Below are 21,180 nucleotides of genomic sequence, written 5' to 3'. Positions count from 1 at the left end.
GCGGACAGCGTTGGCTCAGAGTTGCTTCCGAATTGTTTCGGTGTGTAGTAGTGAGTGGACGAGAGCAAACAAACAAAACAAAAGAAAAAAATCCCCAACCGTGCATGAGCAAAAGGGTTTTAAGATCACAGAAGGAAGTTTTATAAAGTGGCGAGAATGAAATAAGCCTGCTGGGAGCTAGCCTTAATTTGATTTTTATGTATGTACGTGTGTATATATGCGTGTGCATATGAAGACCAGAGGTTGACATCAGATGCCTTTTTTGACCATTTTCCCCCTTATATATTGAGGCAGATTCTTCAATTAATCCCCAGATCTCTGATGTGGCTTCTCTACCTAGCCTAGGCTTTCCCTAGAGAGCTCCTGTCTTTGCCTTTTGAGTGCTGGGATCAGAGACAGGCTTCCCCTCTTGCCATTTACATGGGTGCTGGGGATTAAACTTAGGTCCTCGTGCTTGTGTGGAAAGGGCTTCACCCAATGAACCATCGCCCTAGCCCCTCAATTTTATCTTCAAAAGCAAGAAATAACTTGAAGCTTACTTATAGGATATTGATACTCATAGATTACCGAGTGGGCAGGGCCCTTACAAGTAACCACCAACAAATAGTATCTGGGCTCTTAAGAGGAACGATAAGAATCTGGGAGAGGTAAAGCTACCAGAATCCAGGAAGAGAACGTAAACCTTAATGCAGTGGGGTGGTAGGCGCAGCATCCAGACTAGAAACGGTAAGTCCCGCGCATGTGTTCTAGGCGATTTGGACACAGGAAAACATGACTGAAAGGCATGTCTGCTGCACATGCCGCACGGCAAACCACTGCCTAGTTATCCCACCACTTAGCAAGGCACTGTCTGACTCATCTTTAATTCCCCAATATCTCCAGCCTGTGGCAGGAAGGATTGCTGAGGCTGGCGCTGAGAAGGATCTAGAGGTGCTAGAGAGTGTGGAGAAGTGGAGAAGTCTTTGTGAGAGGAAACGGCAGAAAAGGAGGCCAACTGTGGGCAGGCGCGGTTACAAGGGGACACGCTGCCCTCTGGCTTGCTGACAGTAGGTAGGCCTGATACTGAGATCCGCTCGGGAAGGAGTGGCAAGCTCTGTTTAGCATCTAGAAAGAATAACTGGAAACTCGAATCCTGCGGAATCTCCCCAAATTTTGGATTCATTTAAAAAAGCACGATCACCAGACCCTTGTGATTCTGTAAGCTGGCAAATAGATTGAGTAGTCTTAGTAGATTTAGGTTTGGCTTCTTTTGGCAAGCATACCTCACTGAGAGTGTTGTGCACTTCCTGTTGTTCACAGGGGAACAAAACACCCATGTCACATTCATATGACACATATGAAACTGTACGTAACTTTTTCTTCCCTTGTTCTTATTCTCTTCCCCCACCTCACCTCGGAGGGGCTGGAGTATTCCCTGACAGCTGCCTTTTGTCTTTATTTATTAAACGGGCTCTAACTGCGTAACCCAGGCTGTCCTTGAACCCAGGGGTCCTCCTTCCACAGCCTCCCAGGGGCTGGGATCACAGCATGGTCCACCATGACTTTGACTCCCCAAAAGAAAAGATGCCACGGAGAAGTTAGAATCCGTCGGTGCAAAGCTTTTGGGGTTCTCTCCCCGACATTGTCCTTTAGTTACCAACTGAATACTAAGGAGTTTTAGGAATCTCCTGTTTTATAGGCCTATACCGCTGGATCACATGCTCATGTTTTATGTTCTTCAAATTATGTGATCCAAAGGAACGGTAACGAGAGGAGAGGGAGGACCACTGGTGGGACAGGTTCGTAGCCGGGCAATGGCTCTTGCTTTTAAGTCACAATTGGAGTCGTCATTTCTCCAGCTATCTGACCTGTCATATAAGGTCCTGTACCAGTACCACCTTACCCCTTTACGTGTCTAGTTCAGAATTTGCCAGTTCTCATGGAGACACAGAAACTCATTGTCATCACCCTACATAAAAAGCCACCCTCTTCCTGGCTGCCAAGGCCTTTTTCACCTTGTGGCGACTTTGTCACCATCTTCTGGGCAACATATCTGCCACTCTATACCTGGGTCTATGCCAAGGAGGAGTGGTCTGGCCTATCAGATGTTACTGTGCGTCCTTTGTCCTTTTCACCCCATAAAAGAAGGTCTATACCGTCCTGCTGACACCGGACCTTTCAGAGAAGGCAGCAGAAGTTGCAGCCGTGTAAGTTTTTGGAGAGGAGTGGCCAGACGCCATGCCATAAGCCTGGCTTTAGAAACGCAGAGTCCCTTTGCACCACTTTGACATGGCGCCAGGCCTGCTGAGGTGGTTGTGTTCATTGGAGGTGAAGTAAGACCGGCAGATGCCCACCGGTGGGTGGGGTGTGCCGTTGCAAGATCAGAGTGGTTTCAGTCCTCTCTTTTCCTCCCTCTTTTCTCCTTAATCCAGCAGGCACGGCAGCTAATCACACAAATCTCTTCTACAAAGGCTGCTGTCATGAATAATCCCTGGGCTAGCCAGCACGTTAGCGTCGATGCTCCTTGGGTATTACTTTCCTTTTCTGTTGCCACATCCTCATGTGACGTCCTGAGCATCCCCGGTGTTGGTTGGCTGAGGCATTACCTCATGAAATCTGCCTAAACTCCTATTCGCATAGGTTTTACCTTTAGCCCAGAGGTTCTTGTTGTATCAGGGCCAGTGGGACCTGGGGAAGAGTTCCTGCTTTACTCTTTGTACCAGAATCCATCCCTACTTGATATTTTGGGACCTGAAATGCAGACATTTATCTGGTTGACTCTGTAAAACTTTGCTTCTTAAAAAATGGGCGTGGCTTCATTACTTTGTTTTCCCATTCATTCATTTATTCATTCATTCCACAAATGTCACCCAGACACCTGTGCTGAGTTACTAGAGCAGAGAGAACAGAGAAGAAAGCAGAGCTGGACGAAACCAGGGATGCCTCAAGATGCTGTTTTGGCATACTTCCTCCTGTGGCTCCTGTATTCATAGGAAGTAACAAGAGAACAACAGACACCTATGTGGGGGGCGGTGATTCCAGGCTCTTCCAGCTCTGTGGTGTGTTTTGTTCTTCAGCGTCAGAGTCACGGGAAATCACAGAAAGCTCTCAGGAAGCAGGGCTGAGCCGTGGTCATGGCTAGTTCCTGTGCCATGTGGAAAGTGACCGAGAGCAGGAAGAAGCATATGGGGGCAGTAAGAAGGGCACTTGGTGATTGACTTGTGACCTTTGGCAGCAGAATGACTTAGTGAAATTGGCAGAGATGGTAGACTAGAATCCTTAACCTCAACCACGTTCCTGCTATGACAAGACGTTAAAATAAGTTTCAATTTACCAGAACATTCTGTGTGTTATCTTGTGTTACAACAACTAGGGATTAGGATAGGGTGGTGCATAATAAACCTGTCTTACAGCTTTTCCTTGGAAACTTAGATTTTCCATACATCTTTTGAGCAAGTGACAGCCATTCCGACATGCTTTTGTTAGATCATTGCTCCCCCTCTAGTCTCCCGTCTTTGTCAGCCCTAAATGATCTTGACCTTTTCTTTCCTTTCTCCCCCAGAATTATGAGAGGTCAGGGAAAAAAGCCAAAAATGATCACAAGAGAGACTCAGATCAGCAATTCAGACCTTTGCTTTTGCCCCAAGATTACAAAGTCTATTAGAGAATCAATTATTTTGAAATATATATTGTGACCTAAAAGGAAGAGTGTTTTTGCACAGTGCTTGGAAGTGCAAAGCCTGGAGTCACAGAGTCCTAGGGTTGAATCTTAGCTCTGCCACTGTCCCAATGACTCCGATGAGTTATGAGCCTCTACTGCCTCATGCTCTTTGTCTGTAAAATGAGTAGTTGTTAGAAAAAGCACACAGAGAGCACTTAACCTTTTGACACACCGTAAATGCTCCATAAACGTTAATTGTTATTGTTGTTGCCATAACAAGGTGCCCTCTGAAGGTTATGGAATATGTTTACACCTGCAAACTATTAGTTACGATATATCCTTAAACATGTTTTATCCTTGTATTGGCTGTGTTCCCCGAGGCTTGAAGGACTGCATGGAAACTTGATTGGCCAGAGGATTTAAGCATACATATCTCATCACTGTATATATACTATCCAGTTTAGGTGTTGGTTTTGAGAGATAACAATGGGGTCTCAGTTCCCTTCCCTTCCCTTCCCTTCCCTTCCCTTCCCTTCCCTTCCCTTCCCTTCCCTTCCCTTCCCTTCCCTTCCCTTCCCTTTCCTTCCTTCCTTTTCCTTTCCTTCCCTTCTTTGCACATCCCTTCCCTTTCCTTCCTTCCCTTCCCTTCCTTCCTTTTTCTTTCCTTCCCTTCCCTTCCCTTCCCTTTCCTTCCTTCCTTTTCCTTTCCTTCCCTTCTTTTCCCATCCCTTCCCTTCCTGACCTTCCCCTCTCTGTGCTTCTCCCCTCCTTTTGTCTACTCTCTTCCTCCTCCCCTTCCCCTCATTTGGTTTATGATTAGCAAGTGTAAGTGCAGGAGGCAGACTATGACCATTCACAGATGTCCACATCCTAGCCCAGATCCTGCCAACAGACTGTGTTATGTGGCAAAGGATAATCAGAGTTGTAGATAGAATTCAAGTTCTTAATCAACCGGCCTTAGAGTCAGGAGATTGTCTTCAGTCATCTGGGAGAACCCTGTGTCATCTCTAACGCTGAAGGGAGAAAGAATCGCCACTCGGTGTTGGAGAAGGAGAAGAGAGGAAGGTGGTGTTCAGAGTGATGTACTCTTCCACCTTGACAGCAGAAGATCACAAGCCAAGGATAGTTCCCAGCACCTAGGAGGTGGAAAAGGTAAGGGACCCAATTCTCATTGGGGTCCTTCAAGACGGAACATAGCTCTGCCGACATCTTGGTCTTAGAGCCAGGAGGCCCATGCTGGGCTCAAATCAGACAGCTGTAAGATAAAAAGTCAGTGTGGGTTTGAATCACTAAGTCTGTGGTAACTTGTTTTAGCCTCAGTACAGAATATAAAGTGTGTGTGTGTGCGTGCATGTGTGTACATGCGTATAAAAGGAACTCCAGTGATTATTTTTTCGAGAAGTCAACTAAAGTGATTAGAATTGTCTTTTTTATTAAAATAAAAATTTCAACACATGTGTCTAGTATGAATCTTTATTGATGTAACAGCACAGATGCCCATAGTGGCTTTACTTCCCAAATCCTGAGTTACCCAAACTATAGGCATTTAAAAAACTAGAACATGCACTTCTATAAGACATCACACCGATGTGGAATTTCCATTTCCGTTTAATTCATTCTTATAGGAAAGGTTGGAATTACACAGAGTCGTGGCTGTTTCTGAATATCCCGGACAGCCCAGGCACCGCAATTAGGACTTGAGTGAACATATTATCTTTTCTTTATGACCAAAGCCCATTCCCTCCCAGTCTCGTCCTCGGTTCACAGCACTCAAAATCCTTTACGGACCTTCCTCTCAGACAGGGCCACGTGGGCCCTGCGTTTCTTCATCACTAATTGCTGTTTACTACACAGGCTTAACATTAATATGAAGAGATGGTGCTGTCATTGGAACAGTGGCCATTGTGTCTGTGACCTGGAGCTGCTGCCCTGACTGGGTGAGCCCCAGGTGACTTCTCGGCTTTCCTTACCCAGTGGCCATAGGGCATGCAGTTTTGCCTTTCCTCATTGCTGTCACCTGTCCCTGTCATCCAATTTGTGTCTTTCTTAAGAGATCCTGGGCCTGTCCATCCTATTACTCCGTGTCCTGTTAATTGTGAGATAAGACCGAACCGGCAAGTCCTCTCCAGATCTGAAAAGCCACATCGCTGGTGAAACCACACGTGGTGTGTTGGAAACGTGGGTGTCTGGAAGCTACTCTTTTAATCCTGCACTTGTCATGAAGGAACTTGGAGATGAATCTTCCCTTTTCTTCTTGTTTTTCCAGTGAAGAGCTCTCAGCTTTGTAGCTAGTAGAGGAGAGAGCCAGTATTCAAGCAATAAACTACCTAAGTCCCACAACCCGACTTCTACATTGAGAACGAGGTGGAATGGATTCTGTCTAGTGCAGGCTTCTGGTCTCCCAGGGCATAGCCCATTGTTTGGATTACAGAGCACTCTTTGCATCAGTGTCCAAGAACCAAAGGGATTCCCAGAAGCCGACTCACAAGAATGCCTTTCGAATGCCCCATGAGCTAGAATGCAAGATCAATACCACCCGGAGCCAAAGCATCTGTGCCTATTAATTTTCACCTGAGGTTCGAAGCACCCTTTTCATCACAACTGAGAATAGATTCATTAATTAATTGGCAAAGATGGAGCCATAAGAGAGATCCCAGATCTTAAGGCACGAGGTCTGAGGTGCTGTCCCAACTCTTAAGTTTCAATGTTCTTTGCTCTGCCGTCTTCCTTCCTGGAGTGAACCACATGCTGGCACGTGTGGAGGGCTCACTTTCTTAGATTTTAATGGAAGACATTTCTGGAACCTTCATGCCTTTGATTAATTGACAAATATTGCAGTAGCAAGCTTGAATAATCATGGGAACCATTTGGTGCTGTGGCCTCCACACTGTGGGATTGACCTGATTAGGGCAAGGGGGGAATGAGGAAAGACACACATATGAAAGGCTGGGATCAGGTGGGTTGCTCGTTCTGATGGAGGTACACGCTGCGCACATTTAATATATACAGCTGAACGGGAGGAGAGTCAGCTAATCTCTATAGGGTGGGGGGGTCATCTTTGTAGGGGAGCATCAAGGAGGAGGAAGCTAGTTGATACTTTTTGCACAGACTGTCAGCATTCTTCCCTGAACTAAGTACTTGTCATTCCCATGGGTCTGAGACACCTGGGGTCCTTGACATGGCTGTGCCCCTGTCAATAATAGACATCCACCCAGGACTTCATCTATTTCCCACAACTGGACATATGAAGTATAGAAGATGTGGATTTGTTTAAATCTTGGTTTTACAATGCCCTAGTTACAAGACATTGAGAAGTTGACTTCTCTAAGTCCTGATTCAGCTGTTAGTAGTGCAAATAATGATAGCATTGCACAGTAATCACGAGAATTAAGTGTGAAAACACATCCAAAGTACTTAGAACAATGTCTGAGGTATACATTTCAATCAAGTTATAATTGCCCTGCTCTTTCTATTTTTGGCTTTAAGAGGCACTGTGGCTTTTGCACACAGGTAATGATTTTAGCTATTGGTTGGTTGTCCTTTGTTAACTCTGAAGTTTTCATAGAATTCTTCCTACTGATTTCCCTATAACCATATAACCTGGTTTCAGGGAACACTGAGACCACGACGAACAAGGACACTAGGCACTGTGCTAGGGGAAGGGGTCATATGACAGACTCAGATGAACTGTCCTTCTGCTTCTCACTTCCACAACACTGATCTTGTAAATACAGGGTTGACTTCATGCTTGTCTCCCTCTTTTATTTCTGACCAAGGGGCATCTTCTTACTGTTGATTGACAGGAAATATGAGGGTTAGTTATTATAGAGATAGACCTTTCTAATTTAATTCTGTGCATTCTGAAAGAGTTGGACCTACGCTCCATTTTTACTATGGGCCACTCCATGGTTCCACTTTCTATTGAGAGGAGGTGGTTGGGATGGCTTTGGACAGCTGTTCTATTGTTCATTTGCCTAAGTGAGATAACTTGTTAGTATTAGTGTGGCTGTTTTACCAACTGAATGTAAGTTCCTCAAAACATCATAAGGACAGCTTACCCACAATGTTATGGGGTGTCTAAGAGGCTCCAAGTGTTTTGCATGCACTAATTAATGTCATCATCTCAACGCTATGAAGTCCATGCCATTACTAACCCCATTATACAGCCCAGGAAGTGGCACGAGAGAAGGTAAATAGCTCCTGTGGGATCTCACAGCTGGGTAATCAGATCCAGCTTGTCTAGATTCAAGTATTTGGTCTCTGTTTCCTTGTCATTTGGTGTTTGAGGCAGAGTCTCCCTGTGTAGGCCAGGATGGTCTTGAACTTAGAGATCTGCTGCCTTGGCCTCCTGAGCGGTGGGTTCAAAGGCTTGTGCCACCATGACTGGCTAGTATTTGTTCTTAATCAGCACACGAGTTTGCTTCTTGACCAGACATGCCCAAGTTCTCTACTAGCGTTTGCTAATGCCTCACTTCTGGATTTTTCTAGAGCACTTGTTATGGATCTTTGTCTTAGTCTCCTTTGCTTCTTCAGGTTACAGATTCCTCTAGGATAGGCTATAGTTCTATTTGTCTATAGACTTCCCTCTTCAACCAAGGTCACGCTGGAATGTAGGGCAGGTTTTTCTTGGGTGGTGACAGTAAAGGGGGAGGACATAGTCATGTTGTTTTTAGTGGGTCAGTGGAAACATAGGCCAATTGACAGTCCTCACTGATGGGCAGCTAGGAGTCTTGTATGCTTACCTACTGTTGGGGTAGATAGTTCTCTATGACCAAGGACACACCCTCTGAGAAATGCAGTTTCTTCCCAAATTTCCTGGGTCAGTATGTTAAGTGGCTTCTCCAAAGGCCTTAGATACCAAATGTAGAATAGCATTCTCCAGGGTGACTCCCAAGGCACCTGCTGGTCCCATTAGGCCGCCATACAGAGCTATGATATCAGACTTTTGCTTCTGATTTAGAAGGAAGGTCCTCTTGACTTTTTTTTTTCTTCTGAGAAGGACATAGGGAGAGGAACCCCAGATCTGCTTTCACCCTAGAAATATCAGAACTTGCAACCTTTGAGAGTTTCTTCAGGCAATACCGGCATATCTGCCTCCATTGCTTCATGGTGTCAGACAGAAAAGGAGGAGAAGATTAGGGAGTGGAAAAGATGGAGAGGGAAAAGGAAAGGGAACGGACTCTGAGAAGTGACAATAAGGAAAACTTGTTCAGAAACTTTGCTTCTGTGACATCTTATTGAGATATTTAGAAAATTGGCCTTTTCTATGTTATCCTTATATCCCTGGACATGGTAACCTACAGCTTAAAGGCATTGCCTAAGCAAAACCCTCCAAGCATGATGCTCAACATGAAAGGATCTTTCCAATTAAAACAAGCCTTTCCAATGTTGCCAAACAGGGTTGCTCCCATTTGGCTGGGTGCGTGGGTAGTTCCCATGAAGCTGTGAATCCTGCATGAACACATTGACCAGGTATTTCTAGCCAGCCAAATAGGCGAAGGATTCATTTCCTATAAAAGACACTTGATTACAGTGTTAAAACAACACACACATTCTAGGCTTGCCTGTGATGATGCTAACCCAGGGCTCTGCGTTGTAGATGCTGATTGACTCAGTCTATGAATTCTTCCTAAAATGAGTGTGTGTGTGTGTGTGGTGTGTGTGTGTGTGTGTGTGTGACACACTTTCCTTTGTTTCTGAACTTTGTTCTCCTCATTCCCTCTTAAAGTTTGCTTTTAAAATGCCTTTTCGTTATACAAACTTTGTTTTTAAATAAAATGAGTAGATAAGGATAAACATAGCCAAAAAATGGCTCATTTCTGCCCAGAGTAAGATTCGGTTCTCATTGTTTGCTACACGGGAATCATGGGAGTTCCTAGTAAGATGCTACAGTAGCTAGTTGCTAGAAATCATCTAGTGAGCACTGATATCATTTATATCCTTCAAAAGATACTTGGAGGAGGGGTTTGAGGATGTTATTTCTGGCGTCACATCCTGTTTATAGATAAATGACTAGACACAACAGGGCGAGTCACATTACAGCAACATGTGACTGTGATATTTTGTGAGAGAAACCAAGCAAGGACATTAGATTTGAAGAACCTATGACGAGCACTCAAGAATAAATAGAGAGAAGGCAAATTGCACCTTTGGGGCTGAACCAGAGCTCAGTGTCTTGGAGTAGGTTCATGGTTGGTTCCTTTAGATCTCCTGTTTGGGTTTTACTGCTGTCCGGAGCAGATGCGTTAGGATGTGAAGTAGAAGGAAGAGTTGGTTTTCTCATTGACCAACTGTCTTTTCATCTGGTCCCTAGACTCTCTCTATCTGTGATATGAAAAAGGCAACCAGCTGCTAACAAAATACCTTCCTAATGTTAAAGATCACCCAGCCCAGGAGCTTGGATAAAGAGAATGGTTGGTTCTGATGACACGAGGCTGCTAAATGGTTTCTCATTAGAGGCAGCAAGTATTAGGAACGGAACGCTGAAGAACTGAAGTGGCATCAATGCTATGGTGTATTTCTGCTAGATGAGATTACATAATATATAATTCATTAAGGGAATTTAAAGTACTTCGAACTAAGTCTCATCATTGTGTGGCATTGAGCGCTAACTTCTGTAACCGGTGGTTTCTTCAGGGGTTAAATGAGATTATCATTACTAGCTACTTTGTGGTGGTTGTGTGATCATCACTTGAGTTCAAGCACTTGATAATGTGTTGACTCTTATTGGTTAACCTTGGCTTAGAGTCAAGTAGACAGACATGTGGAGGAGGTCTGCGAATGTGGTCATCTATCAGTCAAATGTCAGAGTCTAAAAGAGAGGGTTAAAAAAAAAGAAGAAGAAAAAAGGGTGGGTGGAGATGCCCAGTGCATACTGTTTGCATATGTGGAGAGATCACATGGAGATGATCGGTGCATGTTTTCTGCGTATGTGGAAGGATCACATGAATATAGATGTTCAGTACATGCTGTCTGTGTATGTGGAGAGATCACATGGACATGTTCAGTACATGCTGTCTGTGTATGTGGAGAGATCAGATGGAGATGATTAGTCTGATTAGATGATGTCTGCGCATATAGAAAGATCACAGTGGATCCTCATTACTGCACAATTATCGTGCTAACTTAAAAAGACGGGGAAAGGCATGCATGTGTGTGTGTGCGTTCTTGCATATGCATGAGTGCATGGGAAGAGCAATGGTTGATGTCAAGTGTCTTCTTTTATCTCTCTCTATTTCAGTTTTTTAGAAGTCTCACTGGACCTGTAGCTCACCGATTGGCTAGGCTGGCTAGCCACAAGCGCCAGCGATCCTCCTGTCTTTGCCTTTCGAGCACTGGAATTACAGGTGCAGATAGCAGCGCCTGGCTTTGTATGTTGGTTCCGTGGATCCCAACTCAGGTTCTCATACTGCTGATCTATTACTGAAGTATGTAAAAAAAAAACCAAACAACAGACACACAAAGAGTTCTTTACTCCCCCACCCCCTTGACTGTATATAGGGTACTTATTTAGTTTTCTCAAAAAAATCTGGACTTTGTACTGCCTTTTTTTGTCATAGGTATACAAAATCCTGAAGATTTTTTTTACATGATTTTATACTAAGGAGGCAACTAAAAATTATAGGCCTTTGAGGTGCCAGATTCTCTATTATGCAGGTTATAATATTTTATTTTTAGCATGGGTGGCATGGACGGTATTTTGGTTGGAGTAGGAGAAAGTTGTTGTCTTTTTTTTTTTTTTGGGCATAAACAGAGAATGTCATTACCTCATCAGCTCAAGGTTAGTGCTTCCTAAGCTCTGGGTTTGAATAGAATCAAATTCCCAGAGTAAGGTGAGTAGCTCTCTCTCACCTCTTGCCAAATGGTTTTCCAGTTAGTGTTGATGGTGTATACCAGACAGGATCTACCTGGCCCAGCACTGAGTTAACCAAAAGGAAAGCACCATGGATGGAAACGACACATGTCTAGGGTCTAACTTAGGGACTGCGAACTCATTTCTGCCTAGCACTACACACCATTACAGAGCCTGGTCACCATCATTAGCCCACTGAATGCTTCCATTATATGCCAGGTAAGGCCAGTGTGGTTAAATCACTTTTACTCAAGGTCGTACACGGACTGGGTGGAGGCTGCTCCTGGTCTCTGAGCTCCAGTTCTTTACTCTTTCCAGATTTCCATCTTGCAGGCTGAGCGACTATGCAGGGAGGTGCTGACAGCAGCTGCTCTGCGTATTTCAATGAGAAAATCACAGCAGAAGAGATCTTCCTGGGACTTCTGCATTCCGCCTGCTTTGTGTAAGCTGTCGCTCGTCTGGAGGAAGCGCATGGCTGAACCATGAGCTCAACAAGGCAAGCGTCTTTGGTGTGAGCATCAACTGGTATCCGATACACACTCTTAAGAATTCAAATGCTTTATTAATATAATTGTGGGAATAATCACAGGAAATGGTCTCTTTTTTTTGTCTTCCCTTCCCCCAACACTGAACATTGTGAAAATGTCCAAATCATGACGGGATAACTAAAGTTACAGAGAAAGAATTTTAAAATGAAACAATTTTAAATTGACAAAAGAAACTCGGGTCTAGGCTGTAGCTAAGGGCGAACACACACAATGAGCATGCACAGAGGGGGTTCCATGTGGTCTTCACAACAGCCCTGTGAAGTAGGCATGGTTCTCATTGAACAAACAAGGGAGTCAATTTGATGAAGGCTGAAGGCTGAATGCTCTGTGCAGGGTCACGATAGGAAATGGGTAGATTTAGGACGTCGGGTCTTTGGACTCAACACTTTGTGTTTGATTTAGATTTTTTTTTTTAACTAATACCTCTGAAAAGCTTCAATAATCTTTTTCAAAGAGTATCTTCCCGACTCTGTGGTCATGTTCTAGAAGTTGTGAGACTGGCTGGTGTAGAATTACTTCCATCTTTCTCTGATAGATAGACAGATTGAAGCAGGGACTTAAGCTACTTTGCCATTGCTACCCATCAGGCCTTATGTCTTGAGACATCCAGCTCTACACCCCTTGTCAAACAAGCGGCTCAAACCTCCCATACCCTATGGGATAGAAAGAGAAATAGCCAACATTTAATGAAAGGACCCAGGCTATTGCTTCAAAATGACTCCATAGAGAGAGCTCTAGATTCATCCCATACAACCAGTCTTGATTCTTAAAGCTATTTAGAGAAAAGCCTTGTGGCTCCCACAGCTTCAGAGACTATAGGTAATTGCCACACGTGAAGGCATAGACCCGTAATTCCAAGTATGCCGGAGGCAGAGGCAGGGAGATGGCACGTTTAAATCCCACCTGGGATAAAACATGAAAGTAAGGGTGGGGGAAGTGTATAGAGCATGCAGGAAAGCCCCCGGTACCCCCAAAGTTACTTTTGGTGAAGGGAATATGCACTAGTATAGATAAACAATGGTTGAGGTAGCAAAGGTCAGCAGGGTCCAGGCTTGGCATTGCATCATTCCCGGAAACAAGACTTCTTGAGTCTTCCTTATTTATTCTGCTCCTGTGTTGGCTTCATGCTATATCCAAAGAAGGAATCTAGAAGGCAAGGCTGTGGCTTTTTACCTTCACGTGCCAATTGCCAAAACCAATCCCAGAACTTGTCTGACTGGCTCTACAGAGGCACAGAGATAAACAAGGCTTGAGTAAACAAAAGAAAAACCTGCCCGTCCATCACCTGGCTAGGCAAGCAAGGTAGGACTTCTTTGTGGGCACTCGCTAAATCAGTTCCTATCCCAGCGATAATGCAAAATATCCTTCCAGAGAAGTGTGCCTTATTATCATGTTGTTAGCAGTGACTCAGGGAAGGAGAAGAATAAAAGATGGGGACCCACTGTAGTAGTAAGAAACTAAGTACCTTAAGGGACTGGGGGTTTCTCAAACCTTTCGGACAGGAGCATACACTGGCCTCTCTTTCATGTATGTGGGTCACTCTCATCACCTTGGGATGTTAGACTTTGGCGAGTCTGGTGATATAACAAGGCTGCACATGCTCGTGAGAAGAAATGACCTTCCCGTCTTTGATCTCCTTGGTGAGGGTGCATATCTTAACCAGGATCCGGGATGGGGGTCCAGAGGCATTGCAGGGTTTGTGAATCCCAGGGAGTGAAGATGATGTATAAGCTGGGCCGAAACACTCCATAGCTCTGGCCTGATGGGATGGCTCGCATTTGGTGGCACATGGGTTACAGGGAAGCCTAAGTAGAAACAGCAACAGCAACAACAACAACAACAACAACAGAATTTCAGCAATGATTAGGGAAGGGCAATATGGAGAAGATGGGAGTGGCTAAGTTTTTGATACTTGTCACTCAAAATAAACACTGCTAAATGCCTATTCATTCATCTTGTGCTGTGGTTAGTAGAAGAACCAGAACTGGAGCAGATCTCTTGGAAGACAGCCTCCTGGCTTGAGAAGCATTACCTGGGATAAGCTTATACGCTAGCCCCATGGCAACCGCACCACATCTGCAGTCAAAGGCCGGGACAGGGCTCTGCTCTCTTGTTTGCTAGTGGGCAATGTTGGGTGAACCAGTCAGCCCTCCTGAACTTTAGTTTTGTGTGGGCAGTGTGGACATAATGGGAACTAAACTCTCAGATCAACATGGGCACGCAGCAAGTGGAGAGGCTTGCTATCTGGAAAATGGAGAGGAGCTAGATAATTTTCTCGGGTGGGGAAATTTTTCATACAGTTAGTGGTGATCTGAATCCCACTTATGGGGGAGTCTTGAGCACATCACCAGAAAGTGTCAGAGTACCCATTGAATGTCTCTAAGTTGTTGTTATTTGTTTGTTTTTTTTAGAAAATTGGAGTAGCCAGCAGTTTGCAGTACACTCTTACAATATGTGATTTTTATTGGACAACTGGTGGCCTTTTGGCATACTGTAGTTCCTTAAAGGAAAAGCATCAGTTAGCATTGCATTTGTGTGGTGTGCGCATGCCCATAAAGAGAGCACAGTGGGCAGAGGTGACTGGTTCTTTTGGGGTTTTCATATCCTTTGCAATTTTAATGAAGCTTTTGTGGGGTTCGTTTGGCCTGTATTACTTCAAAGAACTCAGGGCTAGCTGAGTTCTTTATGGGTTGGTAGGTTGGCTTATTTATCATTAAAACAAAACAAAAAGTTTATTTGTAAAAGAAAGGATCCTGAAACATACATGTTAGCATGCTCCTGTTGGGGTGAAGGCCAACATCTAGACAGAGTTGGGGGTTTCAGCCTGAGCTCTGTGGTCTCCTATGGGACCAGGGTTGTCCTTTCTCATTTCAGCAAAGAACCATGTTCATCTTTGACTAATAGTTCTAACCTTCCTAGTGTCATGACCCTTTAATGCAATCCTCCTGTTGTGGTGACCCCCAACCATAAAATTAGTTTAATTGCTGTTTCATACCTGTAATTTTGTTACTGTTATGAATCGTATTGTAAATATTTGACATTTCTGAGTTATTGGGAGATCCCTGTGAAAAGGTTGTTTGGCCCCCAAGAGATCACGGCCCACCCAGAGGTTAAGAATTGCTGTCTTAGCAGGAGGATGCAACCTGTAAGGAACTAATTCGGTATGTTGCTCTTCAAACCAGTTTAGTTCCATCTGCATCTCAAACTGGGACTAGGTTACAACTGTAGGTCTTTAGAGAATATTTGATAATCACCTTCCAGATTTTCTCATCATTGACAAGGAGATCAAAGCATTGTTCTCTAATGCCCTGCCCCCATCCCCCTCCTGTGTGCGTGTGTGCATGCTTGTGAGTGTACGCGCACGTGTGCATGCGTGTGTGTGTGTGTCTTGCTCATGTATGTTGTTTTAATTTTACATACCTGCCATCAAAGCTCTCCAGAAGGCTTCGGTAGGTGGCAATCTCACACTCCAGCCGGGACTTGGTGTCCAGCAGAACTTCATATTCCTGGTTCTGTCTTTCCAGGGCACCCCGGATATCTGCCACCTGGGCTTCCAGGTTATGGATCAGACCCTGGATCTGGGCCAGCAGGGTTGTGTAGCGTGCCTCTGTCTCAGTGAGGATACACTCCTGGGAATCTCTCTATGGAAGGGGAGGAAGACTAATTCAAAAGATGACTCTCTTCAAATTCCCTTAAGGTCACTGTCAAGGCCATTTAAACAATAGTTTCTTTGTGACCATGTTAATGGCTCTCTGAGTCCTTTATCACTTCCTAGCCAAAAACCTCCAAGATAAAAATGATAATATTGCTTTTCTTTATCCCCTCTCATTTTTATCTCTCTGGTTAACCCCTCCCCCCACTTTGCCACTTAATCTCTTACTCTCTGGCGAGAGAGGAAAAAAAAATCTGCCTCACTTTACTGAAGCTCAGGCATTAAAATCACACCAGGAGGCGTCATTCAGTCAGTATTTGAGTCTCTCAAAGGAAGTGAGCAATTTTTACTACAGGCATTTCCCTCAGTGGGTCAATTCCTTTATAAGTAAAACATGAATGTTGGAATTCCAATGTGTCAAGTTCTTTCTTGTAAGATAATGGTACGATATTAGGTTTTAATAACCCTGGTTATTCATATAATTGTCTGAGTTTTTATAGATGAGAAAAATGATGTTCAATGGGTTGGCCAACATCACCGACTAACAGGTGATGAAACCTGGGGCAAGGTTTTCTTAATGCCCCTCCTAGAGGACATTTGAGCACTATCTTATTTCAGAGACGCAGTCTCAGGAAGCAGAGGTGGTGCTGGCTCTAGGATCTGCTCTGAACTCAATTTTTTTTGGTGACTTTGAGAAGGTCACTCACTGCTTTTAGATCTCAGCGTCTCTATCCGTGAACTAGGTGTGGATCTGGCTTGGGAAAGTCCCCCACGTTCTTGGAACCTCATCAATAAAGCTGGCTAATGATTTACACCATCTCTTTCAGAACTTTGTTTCAGAATTCCAGCATGATACTTTATAGTAATAAAAGCCTTGGGGTAAAATAAATTCTGTGCTCTCTTGGTGTTTCCAAAAGGGTTCTCCGTGGGTCATGATCACTAGGACACACTCCTGGGGGAGAAAGAGCTTCCACAGTTAAATAAGTTCTGGGATGCCGAGTGCTGCTTATCTCCTTGGAGATCCACGATGTGAGCCACCTTGCAGGCTAGCTTGTGGAGAGGCTAACCTTTGTTTCACCCAACATTTCCAAGACTGACTTGACCATCCATCTCTTTTCTAGCCACAGACCCTTTAACCGACAAGGACACAGCCTGGGAAACAGTGGGACACTCAGACATCGGGGACTGTTGCCACCAGTGTAAGGTTAGACTTGGTAAAACCTCCTGGGTACCATTCGGTGCTGGGCCTGCAGTTCAACCTCGAGGGCACTCATGGTACGTCTCAGTTCTATGATGTCCTTCTGGCAGCATTGCTGTTGTTGAGAGCTGGTCACTACTTGTTGGTTCAGTTCCTCCATCTGAAACACAAAGATTCCAGGCTTGCAGAAGGACTCCTAGAAATGTCAGCGTATTGTTTTTGACTTGTTTGCTCTCCCCTTACCTGTGCATTGAACCACTGTTCTACGTCTTTACGGTTTGTCTCCACAATGGACTCGTACCGACATCTCATTTCTTGTAGAATTTGATTTAGGTCAACGGCAGGGGCAGCTGTTACTTCAATGTTGACTCTGTCCCCAAGCTGGCACTGTAAGGAATTGATTTCCTATGGAGAGAGAAAGAATATGAAGTTGTTTAGTGAATTGATGACCCTTCCACATCGTGTTCGTGTTTCAGTCTGACAGAAATAATTTAGTTTAATTGGGTCCGGAAAACAGCCCACAACAAAAGGGTACATGATTTATAGGTGTTATTGAGGTACCCTACGATGATTTCAGGTATGACTCTGTGCACAAATATGCACAGAAAAAGATCTTGTGACTAACAAGATCAGAGTTTCGCAAATTTTTAAGATCATTGCTTGGGATGAAAAATGGGGGCGGTAACATGGAGGTGGGTTTTGTATGGAAAGACCCCCATCTCCATGGTGCCCTTATGAACTTTGCCAGAACTGGCTTGTGCCAGAATTGTCTTTTTCTAATAGGAGGTGGCAGAAGTCTGTTCAATGATTTCTACAAAAGCTAGTGAAGATGAGAAAATTGGGACGATGGAGAATATTCTACCCACATGGCATTAGATGTAGTATATTAAGCTGATGGCATGGGTGGTAGCAGTATAATCATGGCTAAGAAATGGAGACGTGTCTAGTGGGGATATACTTTGTTATATACAACTCAAAAAAACTGATGTTAAACGTAGGGGTTAACCTGTGCTGACTCTTGGCCTTTTCTCACCTCTTCATGGTTGGTTTTGAGGCACAGAAGTTCCTCTGTCAGAGACTGGACTCGCGCCTCCAGGTCAGCCTTGCTCAGAGTCAGCACATCCAAGATCTGCTTCAGGCTCTTGGCATCGGCTTCCACAAGCTGGCGGATGGATAACTCAGATTCGTAGCTTTAAAGGCCAGAAAGACAAAAAAGGCATTAGAAAGCAGACATACAAGGCAAGCTCAACAGGATTTCCGGCTTCATTCTCCTCTGGGACGCTCACTGAATGTGTCTCTATGGGAGACTTTGTTCCTTTTAGAAGTGAAACCATTTGATTCATATCATGACTTAGTCTGCCAGAGCGGTGCCACCTTGCTGCCTTTTGAGACAGAGGGAGTTTATTTTCCTTCCTTTGCTCCCAAAGGCGACACACTGTAAGAAAACCATTGGGTTTGGGTTCACGAAGCTTGGTTTGTATCTTTGGCTTTGTCTCATATTGCAAACTTTTGTGTAAGTTCCTTCCTCATTATACCAAGGTTTTCTTGCCTGGAACAAGGTTGCGAGCTATTGGCCCTACCTGTCTTCCTGAGGGCAATCCTATGGGTCTGTATGCCATCCCTGCAGGTGCTGTGTGCAGTGTGAGGGCTGTTAATCTCAATCAGTTGAATCTGAAGGTCTTTTCTGGGTTGGTGCTGATAGGCTATGGCTTAGTGGATGCAGGGACAGCCTCACGGGGAATGTTTAAGTCAGACTCGGGGTGAACCCTATCACCGGCGACAGTGCTGGGCAGGCTTACTTGGCTCTCAAGTCATCTGCGGCCAGTTTGGTGTTGTCAATTTGTGAGACCAGTCTGGAATTCTCAGCCTTGGTACACAAGATCTAGAATTAAGAGATTGAACACACAAATGAGACGAACACCAAGGTCCCCTACTTTAAGAACGGTGTGTTCCAGTTAGCAGAAGACTAGTTAGAATTCTCCTGAATCTTCTGAGAGATGCTTAAGAGATGTGAAAAATACTGTGTATGTATGAAAATATTGCCTCTTTTCTAATTTTTCCCCATTACTATAACATACTAAAGAGCAAAGAGTCGAGGCATATTTTCTCAGAGTCTAGAATGGTGGCTGGAAACATTTTGTTGGTGTTTCAGTAAACATTGGTTGAAAAACAAAAAATAAGAATGAGTAAACCCCAGGGTGTGTAGCAGCAAGCACTTGGCAGGAAACTGAGGTCTGGTACAGAGACACACTATTTAACTACTGTGAAGATGACAACGTGGAGATTAAAGGTCCCACTATAGTAGTAACACAGACAAAGAGCTAAAACTATTTGGAGACTTTAAAAAGCAAAATAACTTCTCAGAGCCCTGTTCTCTTATTTTTGTTTAAGATATGGCCATCAAAATCTTATTAGCTCTCAATCCTGAGTTATAAAAATGACAGAACATGCAATAAAAAGTTATAGAACACATATGTATTATCTCAAGATGAAGGCAACTGAAGGAATCGAGTAGGGAAAGAATACGAAAGAAAGGAAGAAAAGAAAGCCAAGAAAGACAGAAACAGAAAGGCCGAAAGGGCGGAGTCATGTCTCTCTCTCTCTCTCTCTCTCTCTCTCTCTCTCTCTCTCTCTCTCTCCCTCCCTTCCTCCTTCTTTCCTTATTTATTTTGTTTTTTTCAGACAGGGGTTCCCTGTGAAGCTCTGACTGTCCTGGAACTCACTCTTTAGACCAGGTTGACTTCGAAATCAGAGAACCACCTGCCTCTGCCTCTGCCTCTCAAGGGCTGTGATTAAAGGCATGTACCACAACAGCTAACCCCTTTTTTTCCATTCTTAAAAACATATCAGCATAGAAGTTTCTAGAAAGACTAAAATCTAGCAGATAACCATGGTTTAGAGACCATTAACTCATAGTTTGACTCAGCACTCTGCCGAGTTCTTACCTTCTGCTGCAGGCCCTCGATGGTGGCGTAGTAGGACAGGTAGTCGGGGCACAGGACAGGGAGGGCCTTGCCACACTCCTTCTGGATCTTATCTTCTAGTTCCGAGTTCTCTCCTTCCAGCATCCTCACCTTTTCCAGGTAGCTAGCGAGGCGTTCGTTCAGAATCTGCATGGTCTCTTTCTCGTGGCTGTTAATGCCGTCCCTGCACCAGCCGCTGCAGTCTTCCAGACAGGGATGGAAGTCGTAGACTCTTATCAAGTAGTTAGGGGTGCGATAAAGGCAAGGGGTGCGTCGACAGCCCTGGCCCTGGGGAGTTCTTTGAGCGTGGCCAGTTGATTGGCCACCATGGCAACAGCTGTTGTCAGAAGAGCTGGTCCGAAAATTTGTATTCCCAGGGCCATTTTGGGGGGCAGCTGAAGGAGAAATCGTGATTGTAGAGCCCGTGGTATCCATGGTGTATGTCCAGCTTCGGGTTGTCTCAGAGTTTGTGGTCACCACCCGAAGCACCCTCAACTGGTCCTAAATGCCAAGCCTGTGGCTTTTCTTCTTTGAAGTGCTTATATAGCCTTCCTTCCAGGTGGTGACACAGGAGGTGGGGTGTTTTCCTTTCTAATGTTTATGTCGAACCCCACAGGAACATCTCATTAATCTGCTTTTTACTCGCCTGGGAAGAGTTACTTGTCTCATAAAAATGTGCGTTTAGGTGGTTACTAAGTTATTACCCATCGCAGCTACTGCTTGTCATTGGGCCCAGAGCTTCACGTTGGGTCTTCAAAAGGAGCTGCCCTCACGCTACTCCCAGCAGCCCTTTGGGAGCAGACGTGAGTGTGTTACCATCTTTAAATCCTTGTTGACCTCTCTAGCTGACATTCAGCTTCACTGGGAATGAGTCCCACCCTCCGTTCCTTTCTTCTTTAGAAAAGGAAAACTATTAATATCTGATAATTATCAGAGAACTCGGAAACCAGCATTTCACTTTGGTTTTGATCTGTCCTATTTCCATCACTCAGACATGGCGGCGAATATGGATTAAAATGTTCAAACAGGGCTCCGCAGGTCTAGTTGCTGGGATTATGTTAGAGCTTTCCTGATAGGCTCTGAGTCTAACAAGGTGCTTCTTAGGAAAGACACTGAGAATTTTTTGATTGCCCACAGCCCGTATTTTATAGCAGTTTTATTGCTCAGTGTTCACATGTTACGTCAATTCTGTTGGGCTTGATTTGATGTTGAAGGCAGGTGTGTTCTTTCTGAGGAAAACGGCATTTCATCATTTCTAAGAAGTTACTTGATTCCGGTGTTTCATGGAGGCTGTAAGAGAGAATGGTTTTCTCACTTTTCCCACCTT

At 44.4% G+C, this 21,180-nt stretch overlaps 1 protein-coding gene across 1 annotated transcript; it reads right to left on the bottom strand.

Annotated features, from left to right (window-relative positions):
• Positions 1-13,598: 13,598 nt before the first annotated feature.
• Krt39 (keratin 39) lies at positions 13,599-20,288 on the bottom strand. The gene is made up of 7 exons (XM_038327551.1): positions 19,836-20,288; positions 18,690-18,772; positions 17,924-18,080; positions 17,134-17,295; positions 16,925-17,050; positions 15,461-15,681; positions 13,599-13,845 (listed from the first exon to the last, which is right to left on the bottom strand). Exons 1-7 carry the CDS (start codon positions 20,286-20,288, stop codon positions 13,599-13,601), a joined length of 1,449 nt encoding a protein of 482 aa, XP_038183479.1.
• Between the last annotated feature and the right edge of the window lie 892 nt (positions 20,289-21,180).

The sequence above is a fragment of the Arvicola amphibius genome, chromosome 4, assembly GCF_903992535.2.
Source record: "Arvicola amphibius chromosome 4, mArvAmp1.2, whole genome shotgun sequence".
NCBI lineage: Eukaryota > Metazoa > Chordata > Mammalia > Rodentia > Cricetidae > Arvicola > Arvicola amphibius.
Note: the sequence above shows the minus strand (reverse complement) of the source record. Positions and strands in the feature narration are given on the sequence as shown.

Excerpts from the sequence above, each read along its gene's own strand:
- Krt39 (XM_038327551.1), bottom strand. The coding sequence starts at position 20,288 with ATGGATACCACGGGCTCTACAATCACGATTTCTCCTTCAGCTGCCCCC. Across the intron at positions 18,773-19,835 it reads TCGAGGGCCTGCAGCAGAAG|ATCTTGTGTACCAAGGCTGA; the intron begins GTAAGAACTCGG and ends TCTTAATTCTAG. Across the intron at positions 17,051-17,133 it reads AACAGTGGTTCAATGCACAG|ATGGAGGAACTGAACCAACA; the intron begins GTAAGGGGAGAG and ends TTTGTGTTTCAG.